Here is an 18884-nt window from a genome sequence, read left to right as displayed (position 1 = left end):
GTATTAGTAAAGGTGTTTAATAGATAATAAAGTGACACACGCTTTTCTTTATAGTTTAAGGAGTGTATTATTATAGGAGTGTATTAAATAATATATTTAAAGAAAAAAATATTTTTCTACTTTTTTAGTGTATCATTGCATAACGGGTTGTTATTAAAGCGTTTTTATGCATTTTTAAAAAATGTAAATTGCCAACTAAATCAGACTGCTGCATTGTATAGAAAATATGCAATATTTAAACAAGATGTAAGCAAAAAAAATAATATTTTAGACTGCATCTTCAATACAAATATAAAAAAAATAACTTCTCTCTATTTATGCGTTCTTTGTTTTTTTTAATGAAGTGATTGTGTTCCGCTCTGTTGTGTTGTGATTTGCTGTGTTAACGTTACGTTGTGCTTTGTTGCGTAATGTTAGCTTTTGTTGTATAGTTTCCTCTGTTGTATAGTTTCCTCTGTGTCGTGTTGTGCTTTTGTTTATTTATATTATTTCCGCTTTTTTTTTTGTCGTTGTGTTATATTGGGTTTCATTATTCATTTATTATTCGGAATTTTTCTATTGTCAGTTTCAGGTTAGTATGGAAACAAAAAGTAGTGGCGTCAACAAGCCGGGTATCACGTGATGCGGTCCACCCCCCACACCCTCTCCCCTACCTCAACTCCATCATGCGACGGTGAGGTCTACAAGCTATGTTCGCTGGACTTAATCACGTGACCGTATCGGTTATTGTTGCTCATTTACTCTGTTCTGTATCCGCTTTCCTAGCCCGTTCGGCCGACGTTATTACAACACGGTGTAAATAGCGTATGAGCACGCAACATTCGCGTTATGAAGATAAGCTGTATGAAGGGGTGGTGTGGTTAGCTTTACAGAAAGAAGGGATCGTGTGGTCAATACTACAATAAGATGGGGTCAGTATTTCAGTAAAATGGGGGTCGTGTGGTCAATACTACAGTAAGATGGGGTGAGTACTTAAATAAAATGGGGATCGTGTGGTCAGGGGCGTAGCGAGGGGGGACGGGGGGTGCGGACCGCACCGGGTGACACCATTTAGGGGGGTGACACCAAGGCAAAAAATAGCAAAATATATAGAGAAAAACTCGAGGGGGGGGGGTGCAAATCGAAAGTTTGAGGGGGGGGGGGGGGTGCAAATCGAAAACTTGAGGGGGGTGCAAATCGAAAATTTGAAAGTTTGGCTCTGGGAAGGGTCTCTATGCCTCTGGGGGGGGGGGGGGTGACACCATTAAGTGCCGCACCGGGTGACACCCGACCTCGCTACGCCACTGCGTGTGGTCAATACTACAGTAAGATGGGGTCAGTACTTCGGCAGGAAGGCATCGTGTGGTCAGTATTACAACAAGATGGAGTCGTGTGGTCAGTACTGCAGTTAAATGGGGTCAGTACTACAGTAACATGGGGTCAGTACTACAGTAAGATGGGGATCGTGTGGTCAGTACTACAGTAAAATAGGGTCAGTACTACAGTAAAATAGGGTCAGTACTACAGTAAGATAGGGTCGTGTGGTCAATACTACAGTAAGATGGGGATCGTGTGGTCAGTACTACAGTAAAATAGGGTCAGTACTACAGTAAAATAGGGTCAGTACTACAGTAAAATAGGGTTAGTACTACAGTAAGATGGGGATCGTGTGGTCAGTACTACAATAAGATGGGGTCGTGGGGTCAGTACTACAATAAGATGGGGTCGTGGGGTCAGTACTACAGTAAAATAGGGTCAGTACTACAGTAAGATAGGGTCGTGTGGTTAATACTACAATAAGATGGGGTCGTGGGGTCAGTACTACAATAAGATAGGGCCAGTACTACAATAAAATAGGGCCAGTACTACAATAAAATAGGGCCAGTACTACAATAAAATAGGGCCAGTACTACAATAAAATAGGGCCAGTACTACAATAAAATAGGGCCAGTACTACAATAAGATAGGGCCAGTACTACAATAAAATAGGGCCAGTACTACAATAAAATAGGGCCAGTACTACAATAAAATAGGGCCAGTACTACAATAAAATAGGGCCAGTACTACAATAAGATAGGGCCAGTACTACAGTAAGATGGGGGTCGTGTCCACGCCATCGCATAATTTTATTTACATATTTATTATATTATATTGACAACTTGAAAAATAGAAATGTCTGGAATGTTCGAAACAATAAAATCCAATCATGATTATCTCATTTCGACAAAATATTTTTTTAAATTAAAAAACATTTACGTATTCTGCATCAATGCTCGTATTCAAAGCATTTTAACCGTCCGTCATGTTGAAATAATTAACGTAACATTTGCAGATTGATCAGCTTTTGAACTAGGAGATGGAAATCAATCATTCGATTTACTTCAAGGGTTCTTGATTATATTTCAGTGTGCTGGCGAACAATCCGATAACTATGGACGCTTTACACTGCAGATTGTAATCCGTAAAATTTAATTCCGGATTTTTTCCCAATAGGCCACAACAATAGGGCTGGTAAGTAGGTCACCAACCAGTTCTATGGCTCAGGCAGGTTTTATTGAGCCGTAGAACTGGTTGGTGACCTACTTACCAGCCCTATTGTACTGTTTTAGTTATACAGAAGTGTTTTAATTTATTATACAGTGCCGGCCTATATAATCTTGAATGCAGATGGTGATGGTTAGAAAATAAATAAATAGAAGCGGTTGTATTGATTCAGTTGGTAAATTTGGTCTTAAAGATATCATATATATATATAAATAAATAAATAAATAAATAAATAAATAAATAAATATATATATATATATATATATATATATATATATATATATATATACATACGTATATATATACATATATATATATATATATATATATATATATATATATATATATATATATATATATATATATATATATATATATATATATATATATATATATATATATATATATATATATATATATATATATATATAGACATAAATATATAATATATATATATATTGATATATATGTATATTTATATATAGATTAGATATAAACAGCGTGTTTGTGTGTGTATAGGCCTACATTATTTCTGTTTAAATAAAAAGATCGAAGTTGACCACATATTAAAAAATATCGATCTCACAAAAACGTCTTAGTTGTGTCAGCACTTGTCATCATGTGCTTTCATATGTCATAGTTTGAGCTGTATAGGAGCTTTTCAAAAAAAAAAAAATTAAAAAAAAAAACTACAACTTTCCTAGACGTCGTTTTGATTATCCGTACACCGTGAACAACATGGACACGAGATTAAGCTAAAAGAGCATACGGATACACTTTTATGTGACGCGTGTATGCAATGAATAGAAGGCTCTTGGCTCTTTTGTTTAGCAAGCCAAAGAGATAAAGTGTTAAAAATGTTAACATTCAGGCAGTACGCACAACTTATATAATCTCGTAAGAACCCACACAAAAACACTTGAAATGACACAACGTCAATAAAACTGAACTCATTTACTTATTTGTTTTCTTAAATAATGTGATAAAACAGAATACGCCTCTCGGAATATTTAAAAAAACTAATTATAAAACTATCTTTATAGTTTTCTTTCCGTTTTTCTATCCAAACGTTATTCTAGTTGTAACCTTATCCGAACTGCACTCTTCAGCATCCTAATTATATCGAAATAAAATTCTAGCGCCATGTTAACTTTATTTACTCAACCAGCAACTTTCTAACAACACCCTAAATAACATTGTAAAAACGTCATGACAACATTCTAACAACATTCTAACAGAATCATAACAGCTTTCAAACCAAATCCCAGGAATATCCTAGCATCTTAACACCAATCGTTCAACATTCTAACAACATACTTTCACCATTATAACAGTATTCTAGCTCCGTTGTAACACCAATCTAACATCAATCTAACACTATTCTAACACCATTCTCTAACACCAATCTAACACCATTCCAACACCATTCTGACACCATTCTAACCACCATTCTAACACCATTCAAACACCATTCTCTAACACCAATCTAACACCATTCTAACACCATTATAACACCATTCTAACACCTTTCTAACACCATTATAACATGTTTACGACAATTTTGCAACACCATAGCAACATTATTACAACATTCAACATTCTAACATCATCAAAATCGCAGTCTAACAACATTCTAACAACATTCTAACGACATCCCAAAAGTATCCAAAGAACATCTTAGCATGCGTCGTCGAAACACTGGCCCCAATACCCCCACTCCCTTTGTATTAACTTCATGGGGTGTTCGCAGATCTGAATACCACAGTCCAGTTCGTCAACAGACTTTTTGTCTGAATCCTTCGACATAAATTCAATAAAGAACGAAGAAAAAGAAGTATCTTAGCAGCATTCTAACTAAATATAAAATATATTATCCTAGCAACTTTCTAGCAACCTTCTAACAACCTTCTAACAACCTTCTAACAACCTTCAAACAACCTTCAAACAACCATCTAACAACAAACTAACAACCTTCTAACAACCTTCTATCAGTACCCTAACAACCTTCTAAAAACCTTCTAACAACTTTCTAACAACTTTCTAACAACCTTCTAACAACATTCTAACAACCTTCTAACAATACCCTAACAACCTTCTAACAACCTTCTAACAACCTTCTATCACCCTTCTAACAACATTCTAACAACATTCTAACAACATTCTATAAATAGCCGCTCCCCCGACAGGCCCCACTCCACTATTCTCCAGGCCAAAACAAATTCAATTATCTCAAACACCTAGCACATAAAACTCTTAGTGACGTTTTAAAAAACAAGTTCAACCGGACTCTAAACAATAACCCAATCAGTTTAACTTTAGGTAATTTGTTTTCAAATTTCAACCAATCAGCTTGTTGCTGATAGTCAGCCAAATTGAATTACATTGTTTACGAAAGCTAAGCCATTGATAATTATGTTCTTTCTAAAAGTATGTTGTAAATAATGAAACAATGATTCCTTGAAAACTAACGCTGTCGTAATTTGGATTTTAAAAAACTCTTATATAAAAACTCAAGGAAAGAAATAAAATAAGAGCAAACATAATGAAACAAAAAATATAAAAAAGATGTCGAATTTACCAAAGTAAATAAACTAAAGTACCATTTCGAACCGTGAGCGTACATGGGGCAGATGAAATAGAGTACACGTGTTTTAGAGATCTTGGCATGTGAATGAATAATATGGTCAGACCTATGCCCAGCCGCCTTCCCCCAATGTGAGCCAGGTACTCATCAGAGGCTGGGTCCACTCAGGAAAGTCGGATAAACTCGAGCCCGGGGTCCGAACTCCAGACTTTTGGGTTAGCAGTCTACCATTCGACCACACCGTTGCTTTAAATTAATTTCAATCAACAGACGAATAAATGCTACATTTTAAACCACGAAAGGCAAAATAAATAAAAACCTGTCTTTTTAAAAGTTTTTTTTTTTTTGCTTTCTCAGTAAGTGTGTAGCTCCGTAAATTTTGTAATCTAAATTTAATCCACTACCCATTGTCCGACTGAGCTGAATTTGTCATAGTGGTAGATCGTGGATGTCGTTGCGCTTAATTATGGAAAATATCTTCCCTTCAGAGTTCCTTCCAGGCATCTCTTCGGGGGGGGGGGGGGGGGGGGGGGGGGGAAAGGGGGCTTAGTCCCCCCCGTCCCCCCGAAGAAAGTCTACCGCCCCCCCCCCCCCCGAGCGAGATGGAATTTATATAGTAAACATACACTTTTACTAGTGTCCGCCCCCCCCCGAAAATATCAAGTGCTTTCCCCGGAGAAAAAAGTCTGGAAGAAACACTGCTTCCCTTACATAGGAAGTGTATTGATAGATGTACGTTCTATAATTAATATAAGACGTATGATCATTTTTCATTATTAAGCGGACCGGCTTTTAATTTTAGTCATACCAGTATATAGCTTTAGTCAGTTTACACCAAACTATATTTCTTTTTAAAAGTGCATTTTTTCATTTGCGAATTTTTTTTTTGTGTTTTGTGAATATAATAAAAGCCCTTTTCCTTACAAATGTTATTTTTTATGTCTGATTTTTAATGGCTAGGATTATTTTCATGGAAAAGCAAAAAAAAAAAAAAAAAAAAAAAATGATTTGAAAAGACATTAATAAAATTTGTTGTGCGTTGAATGGGGAAAAAGGGGCGGGTGCGAACGCAATGTAACAGTTTGATGGAGTGACTTAAAAAACCAATGTGGACTAGTTTGAAAAGGTCGCGAGTTTCGAAATAACCTGGGCAATCGTTTCACAATTAACGTGATTATAATTACCGGGGATTAGGTCAAAATAGACCAGCATCGTAAAAATCGATTAATTTATTCTGAAAGTAGAACGGTGGTAATGTGACTGCTGTTTTTATGTTTGAAAAAAAAACATAAGTGCAAATTTGTTAGTTCCATTTTCGGACTTAGATTTTCGTTTGTGCAGGTCAAATACGAAGAATATGTTCGTTTCTTGTCATGTGACTTGGTAGTATGTTGGGGAAATAATATTAGAGAAAATTAGTATAATTGATATTCAATTAGACGTGCGTATGCGCAGACCAAGTTTGTGATGTTTGTGTGGTTTGAGTCTATGAGGCCCCTGAGTGAGCATGTTTACACGACTTGGTACCCCATTAATTTTAGTGTTGGAAGAAATTCCCTCCAACACAATTAAGTATACGTGTCAACTGGTTATGCGATTTCAGCCTGCTTTGCTTTTTGTATAGCTTTTGCCCAACAAAGAACAAGTTGTTTAGTTTTGGAGTTGTCTCTCCTAGAAGAATGGCTGTCCCCAGCTAACGAGCCTCATCTGCCCGAGGGTTCGAACTCGAGACTTATCGGTATAGCAACCATGAGCTTTACCGACTCGACAACTCCAACTCAGTGATATCCAGGGTACCGGTAATAGAACTCGCTTAAAAAAGCTACAGTGTAATCAATTATACTAACGAAGTAAGTGTTTATAAAAAAACAAGAACCAACTTTAAATGGAACGAGATTTAATAAAAAAAAATGTATCTCTATGTATCAGTAAGTTTCCCTTTCAAACCTGACGGTTTATGGGGCAAGTGAATTAGAGTTCACTTGTTTCTGTGACCTCGGTATATGAAGAGATAGTGTGGTCAGCACTATGCCCAGCCGCCTTTACTTTCTCTAACGTGTGTTAGGTACCCATCAGTGTTGGGTGGACTCAGGGACGGTCTACTGACTTAAACCCGGATTCGAACGCGAGACTTACGGGTTAGAAATCCAGCTCTCTACCGCTAGACCACTCCGTCACATTTATGTATCAGTGGTTTGTTTTTATTATGTAATAATTGTGTTTCACTTTACTGTGCTCTGCCGTGTTATGTTGTTGTGTTTTCATTATTGAATCAGAGTGTTATGATGACGCGTATGGTGCGACAGTGACGTTCTGGTGTAGAGACTGGTTGCTAGGTATTGTGCGTGAGTTAGTATGATTTTCTTCGCCTTGGTGGAAGGATGTATGTGAGTTGAGAGTACAGAATTAAAGATAAGAAAAGAAGCCTGCGTTCCTCTCATTGATTGTTGGTCGTCCACGTCGTCTTAGTGAATGATGGTACAATGTATGTCTGTGAACACAATATCTACATATGGTAGTGGTTAAGATAAAATGGTATTGGATCAAATAACCAAAGCCCCTAACTCAGCGTAACACAGAGGATTAATAATTTTTCAATTAGCATGTTAGGATAAACTAAAATTACCGATTCGAACCTGGTAGTCAATAGGTTCAGGTGAAGTAGAGTTCACCTGTTTCCGTGACTTCAGCATACGAACCTATTATATGGTCAGTTCAATGTCGATCCGCCCTTACATTCCGTAACGATAGCCAGGTACTCAACAGCATCCTACTCTCGAACACAGATCATCTTATTTACGCTCGAGATTTGACATTTGGACGATAAAAATAGCCCCGTAGAGAAACGGGCAGTTGGGCCATTGAAGGCTTTATCTAGAACGGCATCTGTCGAGGTCCTAAAAAAAAAAATTCTTTCCTTGACATGCACGTGTGCGATGCACTTATAACATGCACGCTGTTGAGATCCATGAGTGGCGCGGAGTGAGGTGGGAGTGGGGAATGTTGATGACGATGTCCGAAAAGTTCCGGATTTATTTTTTGTGTGTGTGTGCTCATAACTGGGTATCCGCGGTCACGTGATGAGGAGCATGGAGTTTACATGGCACTGGATAAATCCTGGCAGCAAGTGCGGGATGGGATGCCTGCACACCATACGGTCATAGACAGGGATTTAATGGCAAGGCGTTGTCGTGATTTATCGCGAGGAAGAAACAAAATAGGTATTATAAAAATTTTACACACTCGATTCGTGTGTATTCGTTTCCATAGTAACGAGATATCAGACCAATCGTGTTGTTTGTTAAGACGAAGAAATATTGAAAAAAAACATGCTACGTTTATTAGGTAAAAAATTATCCAAGAAGTTCTCTTCTGTTATGTTTGTATCTTTTTGACCTTCGTAATGTTTTCCTTCAGGGCTAAAGACAATCGGGACAGAGTTCAAATAGTTCAATGACCTCTGAATAGTGTCATCGGTCCTATGCCCAGCCGTTTTAGTTTTCACTAACGTGAGTCAAGTACCCATCATAGTTTAATAGACTCAAGGACAACCGACGAACTCGAATCTGGATATCCGAACTGGAGCCTTTCGGGTTATCAGACTTCCGCTCTACAATCCAACCACGTCGTCCCATTTTTACATTGTATTAGAGCGCTCACCTACATTTTTACACAATGAGATTATTATCATTTATTTTATGGCTATACAGAAATAAAAGTAACGACGGTTGAAAAAAAAACAGCGACAGTAAAATAAAATCAACGAACTATAAAAATGTAAAAAATGCATTAATAAATTTAACAACAGAAATAAGTAGTTGAATATAATTAACAGATTTATAGTTAGGCAATCATTTTATTTATAGATTCATTTTTATAAACGTGAGTCTCGGCTGTTTCATGCTAATTTCTTTTGACTAATCATTATTTGATGTTGTTTTTTTTCAAAACATTAAAAGTCCGCATTACCAGTTTATTTCCACAATTACTGATCACGTTTTAGCTAGTGGCAAAGGAATTCGCGGGACCTCACGTCTGTTCAAATAATTAACAGCGTTTTTTGGAAGGTTTCGGGTACCAACTCCATCTCCACCCCCGGACAAAGTTGGCGTCTCGCTTAAACTTGCCCGTGTCGTAGGCCCCACAGGAGTAGCAGACCCACGCGTAGTCGAGGAGCATGCGAACGACGACGGCCGTGAAGATGTTGAGGATCAGGAACGCGATGACCACGAAGGGGAACTCCGTGCTGGTGATTTCTGGGAACATGAAGGTGGCTTGCCTGGAGAGAGGGGCGGAGGTTTAATGTCGTGTCAGAAGTGTGTGTACAAGGGTTTTATGTACGGGGGTTTGACGTACGGGGGTTTTGTGTACAGGGGTTTGGTGTACGGGGGTTTTGTGTACATGGGTTTTGTGTACATCGGTTTTGTGTACATGGGTTTTGTGTACAGGGGTTTTGTGTACAGGGGTTTTGTGTACAGGGGTTTTGTGTACATGGGTTTTGTGTACAGGGGTTTTGCGTACATGGGTTTTGTGTACAGGGGTTTTGTGTACAGGGGTTTTGTGTACAGGGGTTTTGTGTACAGGGGTTTTGTGTACATGGGTTTTGTGTACAGGGGTTTTGTGTACAGGGGTTTTGTGTACAGGGGTTTTGTGTACATGGGTTTTGTGTACAGGGGTTTTGTGTACAAGGGTTTTGTGTACAGGGGTTTTGTGTACATGGGTTTTGTGTACATGGGTTTTGTGTACAGGGGTTTTGTGTACAGGGGTTTTGTGTACAGGGGTTTTGTGTACAGGGGTTTTGTATAAAGGGGTTTTATGTACATGGGTTTTGTGTACATGGGTTTGTGTACAAGAGTTTTTTGTAAGATAATTATATGAGTTTTTATGGACAAGAGTTGTATGAACAAGAGTTTTATGCACAAGAGTTTTTGTATAAGAGCCTTAGGTACAAGTGGTTTTATGTACATGAGTTCTATTCACAAAAGTTTTGTGTACAAGGGTTTGATGTACGAGAATTTTATGTATACGAGTTTTATGTACGAGAAATATGTTCTACGTACAAGGAAGAAGTTTTAAGAAATTTGTGCTGGAGGTTATATTGACTGGAAATAAAGGCCGAGATTTAATGTCACGTCAGAGATTTTTGTACACGAGTCTTATGTACACGAGTTTTATGTACAAGTGTTTTATGTATAATATTGCACTGTAAATATATTGGGTAGAGACATAGGCCAAGACTTCAAGTCACGTTATAATTTTAAGTACGGGAATTAAGAAGTTAAAAATAAAATGTGTGTTTGAGATTCCTGGAACATTTAAGTGACTTGACTGAAGATAAAGGCCGAGAATTAATGTCACGTCAGATTTTAAGTACGGGAATTAAGATGTTTGAAAAATAATTTTGCTGGTGATTCCTGCAACATTTAGGTAGCTTGCCTGGAGAAAGAGGTTGAGAATTAATGTCACGACAGTTTGAAAAAAAAATAATTGTCCCGTTGATATCTTTTCTGGTAACAGTGCAAAAATTGCAGTTTTCATTTTTTTATAACAGTGAATCCTTTCTAAATATTGACTGAGCTCGGTCAATATTGAGTACATTAATCAATTTCTATCAAAGTAAACATGCGGGGAAAAAAACCTGCTAAAAATCAATTTCCAACGCTAGTTTTGAAAAAGCAGAAATGTGTTGTTACACTTTCTGAACCCACCCCTTTAATTCCACATTGTCTCAAAACTCTGGTGTCTCATCCAGTGTGACGTCGTTTATAAACGACCCACTAACTTAAGTTATTGTAACAGTGACATGGGGGATTAGTCGCGACTTATAATTTAAAACAATAATTAAATATGTGATTATATAGGTTCAAATTAAAAGAAATGTTTCAAAAATATGCAATTCTTCTTCTTCTTCGTTCTTAATTTTAGTGTTGAAAGGGATCCCATCTAACATAATTAAGTATACGTGTCAACTGGTTATGCGCCATTGAGGCCATTGAATCCGATTTCAGCCTGCTTTTTTTTTTTGGATTTGCTTCCATAGCCTTTGTCCAACCAAGAACAAACTACAAGGCAGCAGTTGTTTGATTTTGGAGTTGTCTCTCCTAGAAGAGTGGCTGTCCCCAGCTAAGGAGCATCATCTACCCGAGACTTCGAACTCGAGACTTTTCGGTTTAGCATCCATGAGCTGTTACCGACTCAACCACGCCGACCCCTTATACAATTCTAACTAACTCTATATACAGAATAACAAGATACCAAAATAGTTAAAAATATAACTATGACCAACGCAATATACAAAATAAAATACCAATAGTTAAATATACAATTCTGACCAACTCAATATACAGAATAACAAAATACCAAAGGTTAAATATACAATTCTGACCAACTCGATTAACAGAACAACAAAATACCAAAAAATACAATACTGACCAATGGAGTATACAGGGCAGCAAGATACCGAAGGTTAATAATATTCGGATGAACTGAAAGATATAGGCGAGCTGACGGAGGAATGAGGGTTTGAAGATGTAGCATCCGATCAGGGCATAGGCGTAGATAAACAGGGCTGAAACAGAGAGGGGGGTGGCAGTGTGTTGGTGACCTTTCACTTGGTTAATGCTGCTCAGTGGCGTAGCGAGGTCGGGTGTCACCCGGTGCGGCACTTAATGGTGTCACCCCCCAGAGGCGTAGCGATCCTTCCCGGGGACAAAACTTTCAAGTTTTCGATTTGCACCCCCCTCACTTTCGAGTTGCACCCCCCACTCAAGTTTTTCTCTATATATTTTGCTATTTTTTGCCTTGGTGTCACCCCCTAAATGGTGTCACCCGGTGCGGTCCGCACCCCCGCACCCCCCCCTCCCCTCGCTACGCCCCTGATGCTGCTAAAGACTTGATGCTCCTTAATGCTACACATGAGCTACAGATGCGTAGCGACCTATCCCGGTGCTAGAGATAAACTATCGTTGCACCTTCGTCATTAAGTTTTTCAAGTTGGCGAAAAAAAAGCCCCCCCCCCCAGTGGCGTAGTTAGGAGGGTGGAGGGTGGTTAATGCTGCTAAAGACTTGATGTTCATTAATGCCCCATAGCTTAGCTACAGTGGCGTAGCGATCTATTCCGGTGCTCAAGATAAACTATCGATTTTGCAACTTCGTTATTAACTTTTTCAAGTTGGCGAAAAAAAAGCCCCCCCCCCAGTGGCGTAGTTAGGAGGGTGGGTGGGGCGGCCGCCCCGGACTCCAGCCCATAGAGGGCGTAAAAAGGGGTAGAAAATATTTTTTTAAGTTGGGGTAATCAATTCTACACATTTAAAGTTAATAAACGACTACAGGGCTTTACACACTGATTTAACTGGTTTTCAACATCAATGAAAACTGTAAAGGGGCAGTTTCTGTTAAAAATGCAACATTCTGTCCAACTGGGGTGGGAGGGGGGCATTTTTTTTTCACTAGCTTGAATAACTGTATATTTAAATGAAACACGCCACATTAATAGTGTTGTTTCCCCAAAAAATTGCCACATTAGGAATGCCACTTCCGGAAAAAAAAACATTAAGAGCGCCTTATTAGAAAAAAGTGCAACATATCATGAATTGTTCCAGCTTCCAAATGCTACATAAATTAAACCAACTCCCAAATGCCACATTAAATGTACCATCTCCCAAAAGCCTACCACAGAGAGTTATAAAATGTACCATCTCCCAAAAGCCTACCACAGAACGTTATGAAATGTACCATCTCCCAAAAGCCTACCAAATAGCGTTATGAAGTGGGCCAGGTCTCCGGTAATGTCCAGCTCAGCGGTGTTCCCTCCATGCGCTCCTTTGGCCCCGGACTTATCTGCATGCAAGACAAAAATACACTCACATAGTCACATGGTAGGGTCATGTGATGTAAGCTACGTGAGAGTGGAAGTCGACAGATCTAGTGGTAGAACACTTAGTTACTATACCGAAAGATCGTGTTCGTATGTCATTCATATTATAATATTTCTACAAGTGATTGATGTGTGGCCAGAGGCGTAGCGACCATTCCCGGCGCCCGGGGACAAACTTTCGATTTTCACCCCCCTCCCCCCTCAGACTTTCGATTTGCACCCCCGTTCAAGCTTTCAATTTGTTTTTCCAACCCATTTTGGCGCCCCCTATGGTCGGCGCCCGGGGACATATGTCCCCCCCTCTCGCTACGCCTCTGTGTGTGGCTAGTATCGGCGAAAGTTAAGTCTACCGTGGATGGTGCTGACCAAATTTTAAAAATTTCTGCATGTCTTGATGAGAGGAAAAGTTGAACTCTACTTCATTTATTTTCAAAATAACTGCTTTTTCGAAAATAGAACTATTTCTGAAACGTAACCAGTGACGCTAAGTTAAATAAGGAACCAGTTGTTACAAAACATGACACAAAAATCAGAAAGCTAAAAGGCTTCAGTTTCGGATGGTAATTGAACTATAAGAACAAAAGCTGCTTAACTTAAGGCATCGTTTACAGCTTCATTTTGTATCCAGGACGCAAATTGATTGATGTTCCTGCCCGAATATTTGTAATTCTAGTCAGAGGCGTAGCGACCCTTCCCGGCGCCCGGGGACAAACTTTCGATTGCACCCGCCTCTCAAACTTTCGATTTCCAGCCCCCCCCCCCCCCTCAAACTTTTGATTTGCACCCCCCCCCCTTCAAACTTTCGATTACTTTTTTCTACCCATTTTGGCACCCCCTAAGGTCAGCGCCCGGGGACGTATGTTCCCCCCCCCCACCCCCCCCCCCCATCGCTACGCCTCTGATTCTAGTATTAAGATTAACTACATTCTTGCCCCAATAGTAATCGTAACATTGGTCCCAAATCCTAAACCGATAAAAAAAGTGTTTCTTCCAGATTTTTTTTCTCCCGGGGGGGGGGGGGGCCACTTGAAATTTTTTGGAGGGGGGGGGGGGCGGACACTGTTAAATGTATATATTTTCTATATAAATTCCATTTCGTTCGGGGGCGGGGGGGGGGGGGGGCGGTAGACTTTCTTCGGGGGGAACTCCCTCCTTATCCCCCCACCCACCCCGAAGAAATGCCTGGAAGAAACACTGGATAAGCACTCACTAATTTCCTCCTAGAAGCTAAGGTTAAAGCTGCGTGATCTACGATTCCACCAAAGGCAGTGGGGGGGGGGGGGGTAGTCCATGAAGGCTAATACGCACATACATAATTCCACGTGCCTTCATTGTTTATGAACTGAAACCTCAACCCTCAACATTGCTACCACTCTAGATCAGGTACCCATCAGAGCTGGGTGAACTCAGTTAAGTCGTAAGAACTCGAGTCCGAGATACGAACTTGAGACGTTCGGTTTGGCAGTCAAACGCTCTACTATTCAACCACTCCACCCCTCTTTCAATAAATTTCCCATAATAAATTTACCAATTGAAAATCATTCTTCAAGAACGCAAAACCTTTTTTTTAAAAACATTACCTGAAGTATTTTGCGACATTTTGTTTTAAAACACGATTCTGTTTTGTTCTGGAGAATTCGAAAAGAGGAGACACTATGCAGGACCACGCCAATCCCTGGATGCTAAATCAGTTCTTCTTTAATGCCGTGAGACCATAGACCTTTGAGTGTTTATGGGATTCAGCCGGCCATTATATTTACAAAAAAATAAAATTTTCCTTCCCTAGGTTTGTTTACTTCACGTTCGAGATGGTCCCGCCTAACTAGAGTTCTATGGCAACTAGGCACCGGTGCTGAACTGGGACGTAAAAAAGTGGTGCGCATTTTCGCGATTATATTATACATTGATCACAAATGATACTTAAATAATAAAACTTCGAAAGGGAAAAATTAAATAATTTATTTTTAATGTGTAGTGTTAGAATAAACTGTTTTTTAAAACAAAGACAATAAAAAATGCATCGACATTAAAATAGTTGTCAGAAGATATAGAAATTACAAAGGAAATATTATTCTTGAGTATACAAAACGAAGTGGGAAAAATATAATAATTAACAAGCGTGATAAATAACGTTTCAACATAGGATCTTCATCAGATTAAATATTTGTAAGAAAAATTCAAAACTGATATATTTTTTGTCGTTGAAAATTTACAGTTTAATTATCGAAATAATTATACATTTTTTCCGTGAAACTGGTTTAAAACTTGAAAGGGGAACTAACCGTGTAAAATATAAAATTGTTTTTAAAAGTTGGGTTATCCTCTTATAGTTATGATAACAATAAGCATTGTCAGCAAAATACAACAGAACACACGTTTATTCAGAATTCGAAGCAAACTTAGGAATCAATTTTTAAGTGATTTTATGTTACTAGGTACCAGATTTGCTTCCCTTGTAGTATGTAGCAGCAAAACATATATTGGTATACATTGGTTACTTTCGTGTCAATATAACAAACACTTGAAATAGTAGGCTATTGTATTTACGCTCATAGTTAGATACGTGGGAGCCCAAATTATTGGTTAAAATAAATAGGAAATTTTTCGGGTAATTAAGAATTTGTACAAAGCACGTTACCCAATGAAACGTATATTATTTTATTTAAAAAATTGTACGTTCAACCCACACAATGATGTAGAAAATAATTTAAAATTTTTAAACGGGACGGCGTGGTCGGATGGTTAACGCTTGGTCAGATGGTAGAGCGTTCGGTTCCAAGCCTCTATTCTTTATGACGTCACTGAGTCCACTCAGCTCTGATGGGTACCTGATTCGCGTTAGGGAAAGTAAATGCGTCTGTGTAAACTGCTGACCTCACTATCCCTTCAAATGCTGATGTCAAAGAAACAGGTGAAATCTACTTCACCTGTTACAGGGGTCGTCAGGTTTGAAAGAATAACTGCATGAACAATAAGAATCCTTAATAAAATAGCATACCATTACGTAATTCGTTTATATTATTTCATAGAAATAAAGTCCTGATATTTAGCGACAAACAAAATGAAAAAAAAAACACGACACACAACATAAATAGAAGCATGGTTGATTGGTTGATTTAAGAAGCTCTCCCAATTAACGGAGGCTTAAAATAGTAACAACAGAACAGCTGAAAGCGAACAGCTATTTGTGGTGTCTATCATTTAGAAAAATCGATAAGGACGGATTGAGGGAGTAGGTCAGAGCTCTGGTGTGAGCGGGGTTAACTGGGAGGTGGGGACAGGTGGGTGGGGGGGGGGGGTGAGAGGGAGGGAGGAAGGGGTGGGAGAGAGAGACAGACAGGTGGGAGAGGTGATAGGTAGGGAGATAGGGTTGAGAAGTAGGGACAGGTAGAGAGAGGGGGGAAAGAGAGGTGAGAGGTTGGGAGAAATAGGGAGAGAGAGGTGATAGAGATAAGGAGAGTGAGAGCAGTGAGATGTAAATAGAAGTAGAGAGAGAGAGGTGAGAGGTAGATAGAAATAGGGACAGAGAGGTTGGAGGGAAAGAGAAAAGTTAGAGATAGGGAGGAATAGAGAGAGAGAAGTAAGAGGTATGGAGAAGTAGTTAGAGATAGGGAAAGAGAGGTTGGAGAGATAAAGAGAAGCTAGAGGCAGGGGCAGAGGAATGGAGTGATGTGAGATGTATGAAAAAGTAGGGAGAGAGAGAGAGACCTTGCTATGTAGAAAGAGAGCTTAGTTAACAGATGGAGAGAGAGAGAAATATGACACGTATAGGTTAAGATATAAAGAAAGCAAGAGAGAACATAGTTTCTCCCAGGCATCTCTTCTACCGCCTGCCCCCTCCAAACGATATGGAATTTATATAGAAAATATATACTTTTAACAGTGTCCGCCCCCCCCCCCCCCCCGGAATATTTCAAGTGCCCCCCCCCCCCCCACCGGAGAAAAAAGTCTGGAAAAAAACACTGAGAGAGAAACAGACAGAGAGAAAGGGAGCAAATAGAATCCATTGCTAAACATGAATTCATGAAAACAAGTTGCCTTGACCAGCTAGGGACAGTAAGTTTTTGTTTTTTTAAATTAGCCGGAGATTAGTTTTTCTGACTCAAGTTGTTGTCGTGTCGTTAAGGTCAGTGTTTGCACATTTCTGCACTCCAATCAAATAATTAATTTAGGATACGTCTCAATTGTTTTCTTTATACCTTATTTTAGAAGTCTTCAAATGTATTCATTCAAATCAAAACACTACTAGGCAAATGTAAAAAAAAAATGTAAGCGTGCTTTGATGACAAAATATATTTAGAATACAATAGAGTGTGCACATATTTATGAAGATTGTATGTGTAATTGTTTTTATGATGTAAAACGATTGAAACATATTTTTATGACATAATGATAATGTAATTTTTTATAACATTTACAACAAATGAAAGTGTATGTTGTTCAGGAAATACAATAAATAAAAGTTTCACTCTTAAATGACATTCATGGAACGCAACATCGAATGAAAGGCTGTGTTACAATAATCATTGAGCAGAACGTACAAAATAACGAAGGAATGAGACAAACAGAGGTGTAGCGACCCTTCCCGGCACCCCCCCTCAAGCTTTCAATTTATTTCTCCAACCCATTTTGGCGCCCCCTAAGGTCGGCGCCCGGGGACATATGTCCCCCCCCCCCCCCGCCCCCCTCGCTACGCCTCTGGAGACAAAATATAGTGACAAAGGCAGATTACGTCAAATGAACATTACGTCGAAAATATAGTCCAGTCGCGACATATAAGACAAAGGCACATTGCGATAATGATTCACCTAAAATAAAGGACATCACACGATGGTGAGCGAATAGTAGAACCATTATAAGAACCATATAGAACCATAATGTAGAACCATACAAGACAAAGGCACATTGCGATAATGATTCACCTAAAATAAAGGACATCACACGGTGGTGATCGAATAGTAGAACCATTATAAGAACCATATATTACCATATGTAGAACCATATAAGACAAAGGCACATTGCGACAATGGTTCGTCTAAAATAAAGGACATCACACGATGGTGAGTGAACAGGCGAACCATTACAAGACAACGTGAGCGGCTGGTGTTCACTAATTTGGCCACTTTGATCCTAAAGCTACATCAGGTAAAGTTAATCAATGGCACGCCCTGTGTACTCTCACAGCAGATAGATTTCATTAGGGCAAACCAAAGTGCTGTTGACATTCTGTGTAGGTGTAGGCTCATCAGAGATTTGAACTTACAAGCGGGATGGGGGTATTTAGTTTTAGATTTTAAAAATTAAGGACCAGTAAATTAATCCAAATATTAGATATTACCGACAATGTAATTGTACTGTCATATACTTTAAAATAATAATTTTTTAAAAAAGTTGACCTTCTACCCATTTCTCTAATATGGAACGGCGAGTCATAGCGGTAGAGCGCTAGACTGTTAACCCGAAAGTCTCGAGTTCGAATCTGTGTTCAAGTTAGTATAACGTCCATGAGTCCACCAAGCTCTGATGGGTACCTAACTAGTGTTAGGGAAAGTAAAGGCGGCTGTGCATATTGATGACAACACCATCCCTTCATATGCCGAGGTCAAGAAACATATAAACTCTACTTCATCTGCCCAATGGATCGCTTGGTCTAAAGAGGAAGTTTTTTTTTTTTTTTAACTTTTGTTTCTCTAACAAGATCTTGCACAAATTATATGACACAAATAATATGTTATTTTTTAATAACCCACATATTTTATAACATTTTGATAGACCACCATCCACCGTATTATATAACTGATCCAGAAGCTACCTCACCCCCACCACCACCATCACCACGTACAGAACAATTAAATAGAAGTTAAGATCATGATAATCGCAATACCTGTTACCAATTAAATA

At 38.8% G+C, this 18884-nt stretch overlaps 1 protein-coding gene across 2 annotated transcripts; it reads right to left on the bottom strand.

Annotated features, from left to right (window-relative positions):
- Positions 1 to 8955: 8955 nt before the first annotated feature.
- LOC131939685 (uncharacterized) lies at positions 8956 to 14809 on the bottom strand. Of its 2 annotated transcripts, XM_059298147.1 has the most exons (4): positions 14564 to 14809; positions 12860 to 12946; positions 11540 to 11675; positions 8956 to 9386 (listed from the first exon to the last, which is right to left on the bottom strand). In XM_059298147.1, exons 1-4 carry the CDS (start codon positions 14580 to 14582, stop codon positions 9155 to 9157), a joined length of 474 nt encoding a protein of 157 aa, XP_059154130.1. In that variant the 5' UTR covers positions 14583 to 14809; the 3' UTR covers positions 8956 to 9154. The 2 variants fall into 2 exon arrangements, with proteins under 2 accessions (XP_059154130.1, XP_059154131.1); XM_059298148.1 differs by lacking the exon at positions 12860 to 12946.
- Between the last annotated feature and the right edge of the window lie 4075 nt (positions 14810 to 18884).

This window comes from Physella acuta, unplaced genomic scaffold, assembly GCF_028476545.2.
Source record: "Physella acuta isolate Inbredline_101_S28 unplaced genomic scaffold, ASM2847654v3 ptg000289l, whole genome shotgun sequence".
NCBI classification, from domain to species: domain Eukaryota; kingdom Metazoa; phylum Mollusca; class Gastropoda; family Physidae; genus Physella; species Physella acuta.
Note: the sequence above shows the minus strand (reverse complement) of the source record. Positions and strands in the feature narration are given on the sequence as shown.

What these genes read in the sequence shown, in the direction of transcription:
- LOC131939685 (XM_059298147.1), bottom strand. An exon ending in CCACTTCATAACGCTATTTG is followed by an intron (nt 11,676 to 12,859) that starts GTAGGCTTTTGG and finishes TCTCTGTTTCAG; the next exon opens with CCCTGTTTATCTACGCCTAT. An exon ending in CTGCCCTGTATACTCCATTG is followed by an intron (nt 9,387 to 11,539) that starts GTCAGTATTGTA and finishes CCCTCTCTCCAG; the next exon opens with GCAAGCCACCTTCATGTTCC.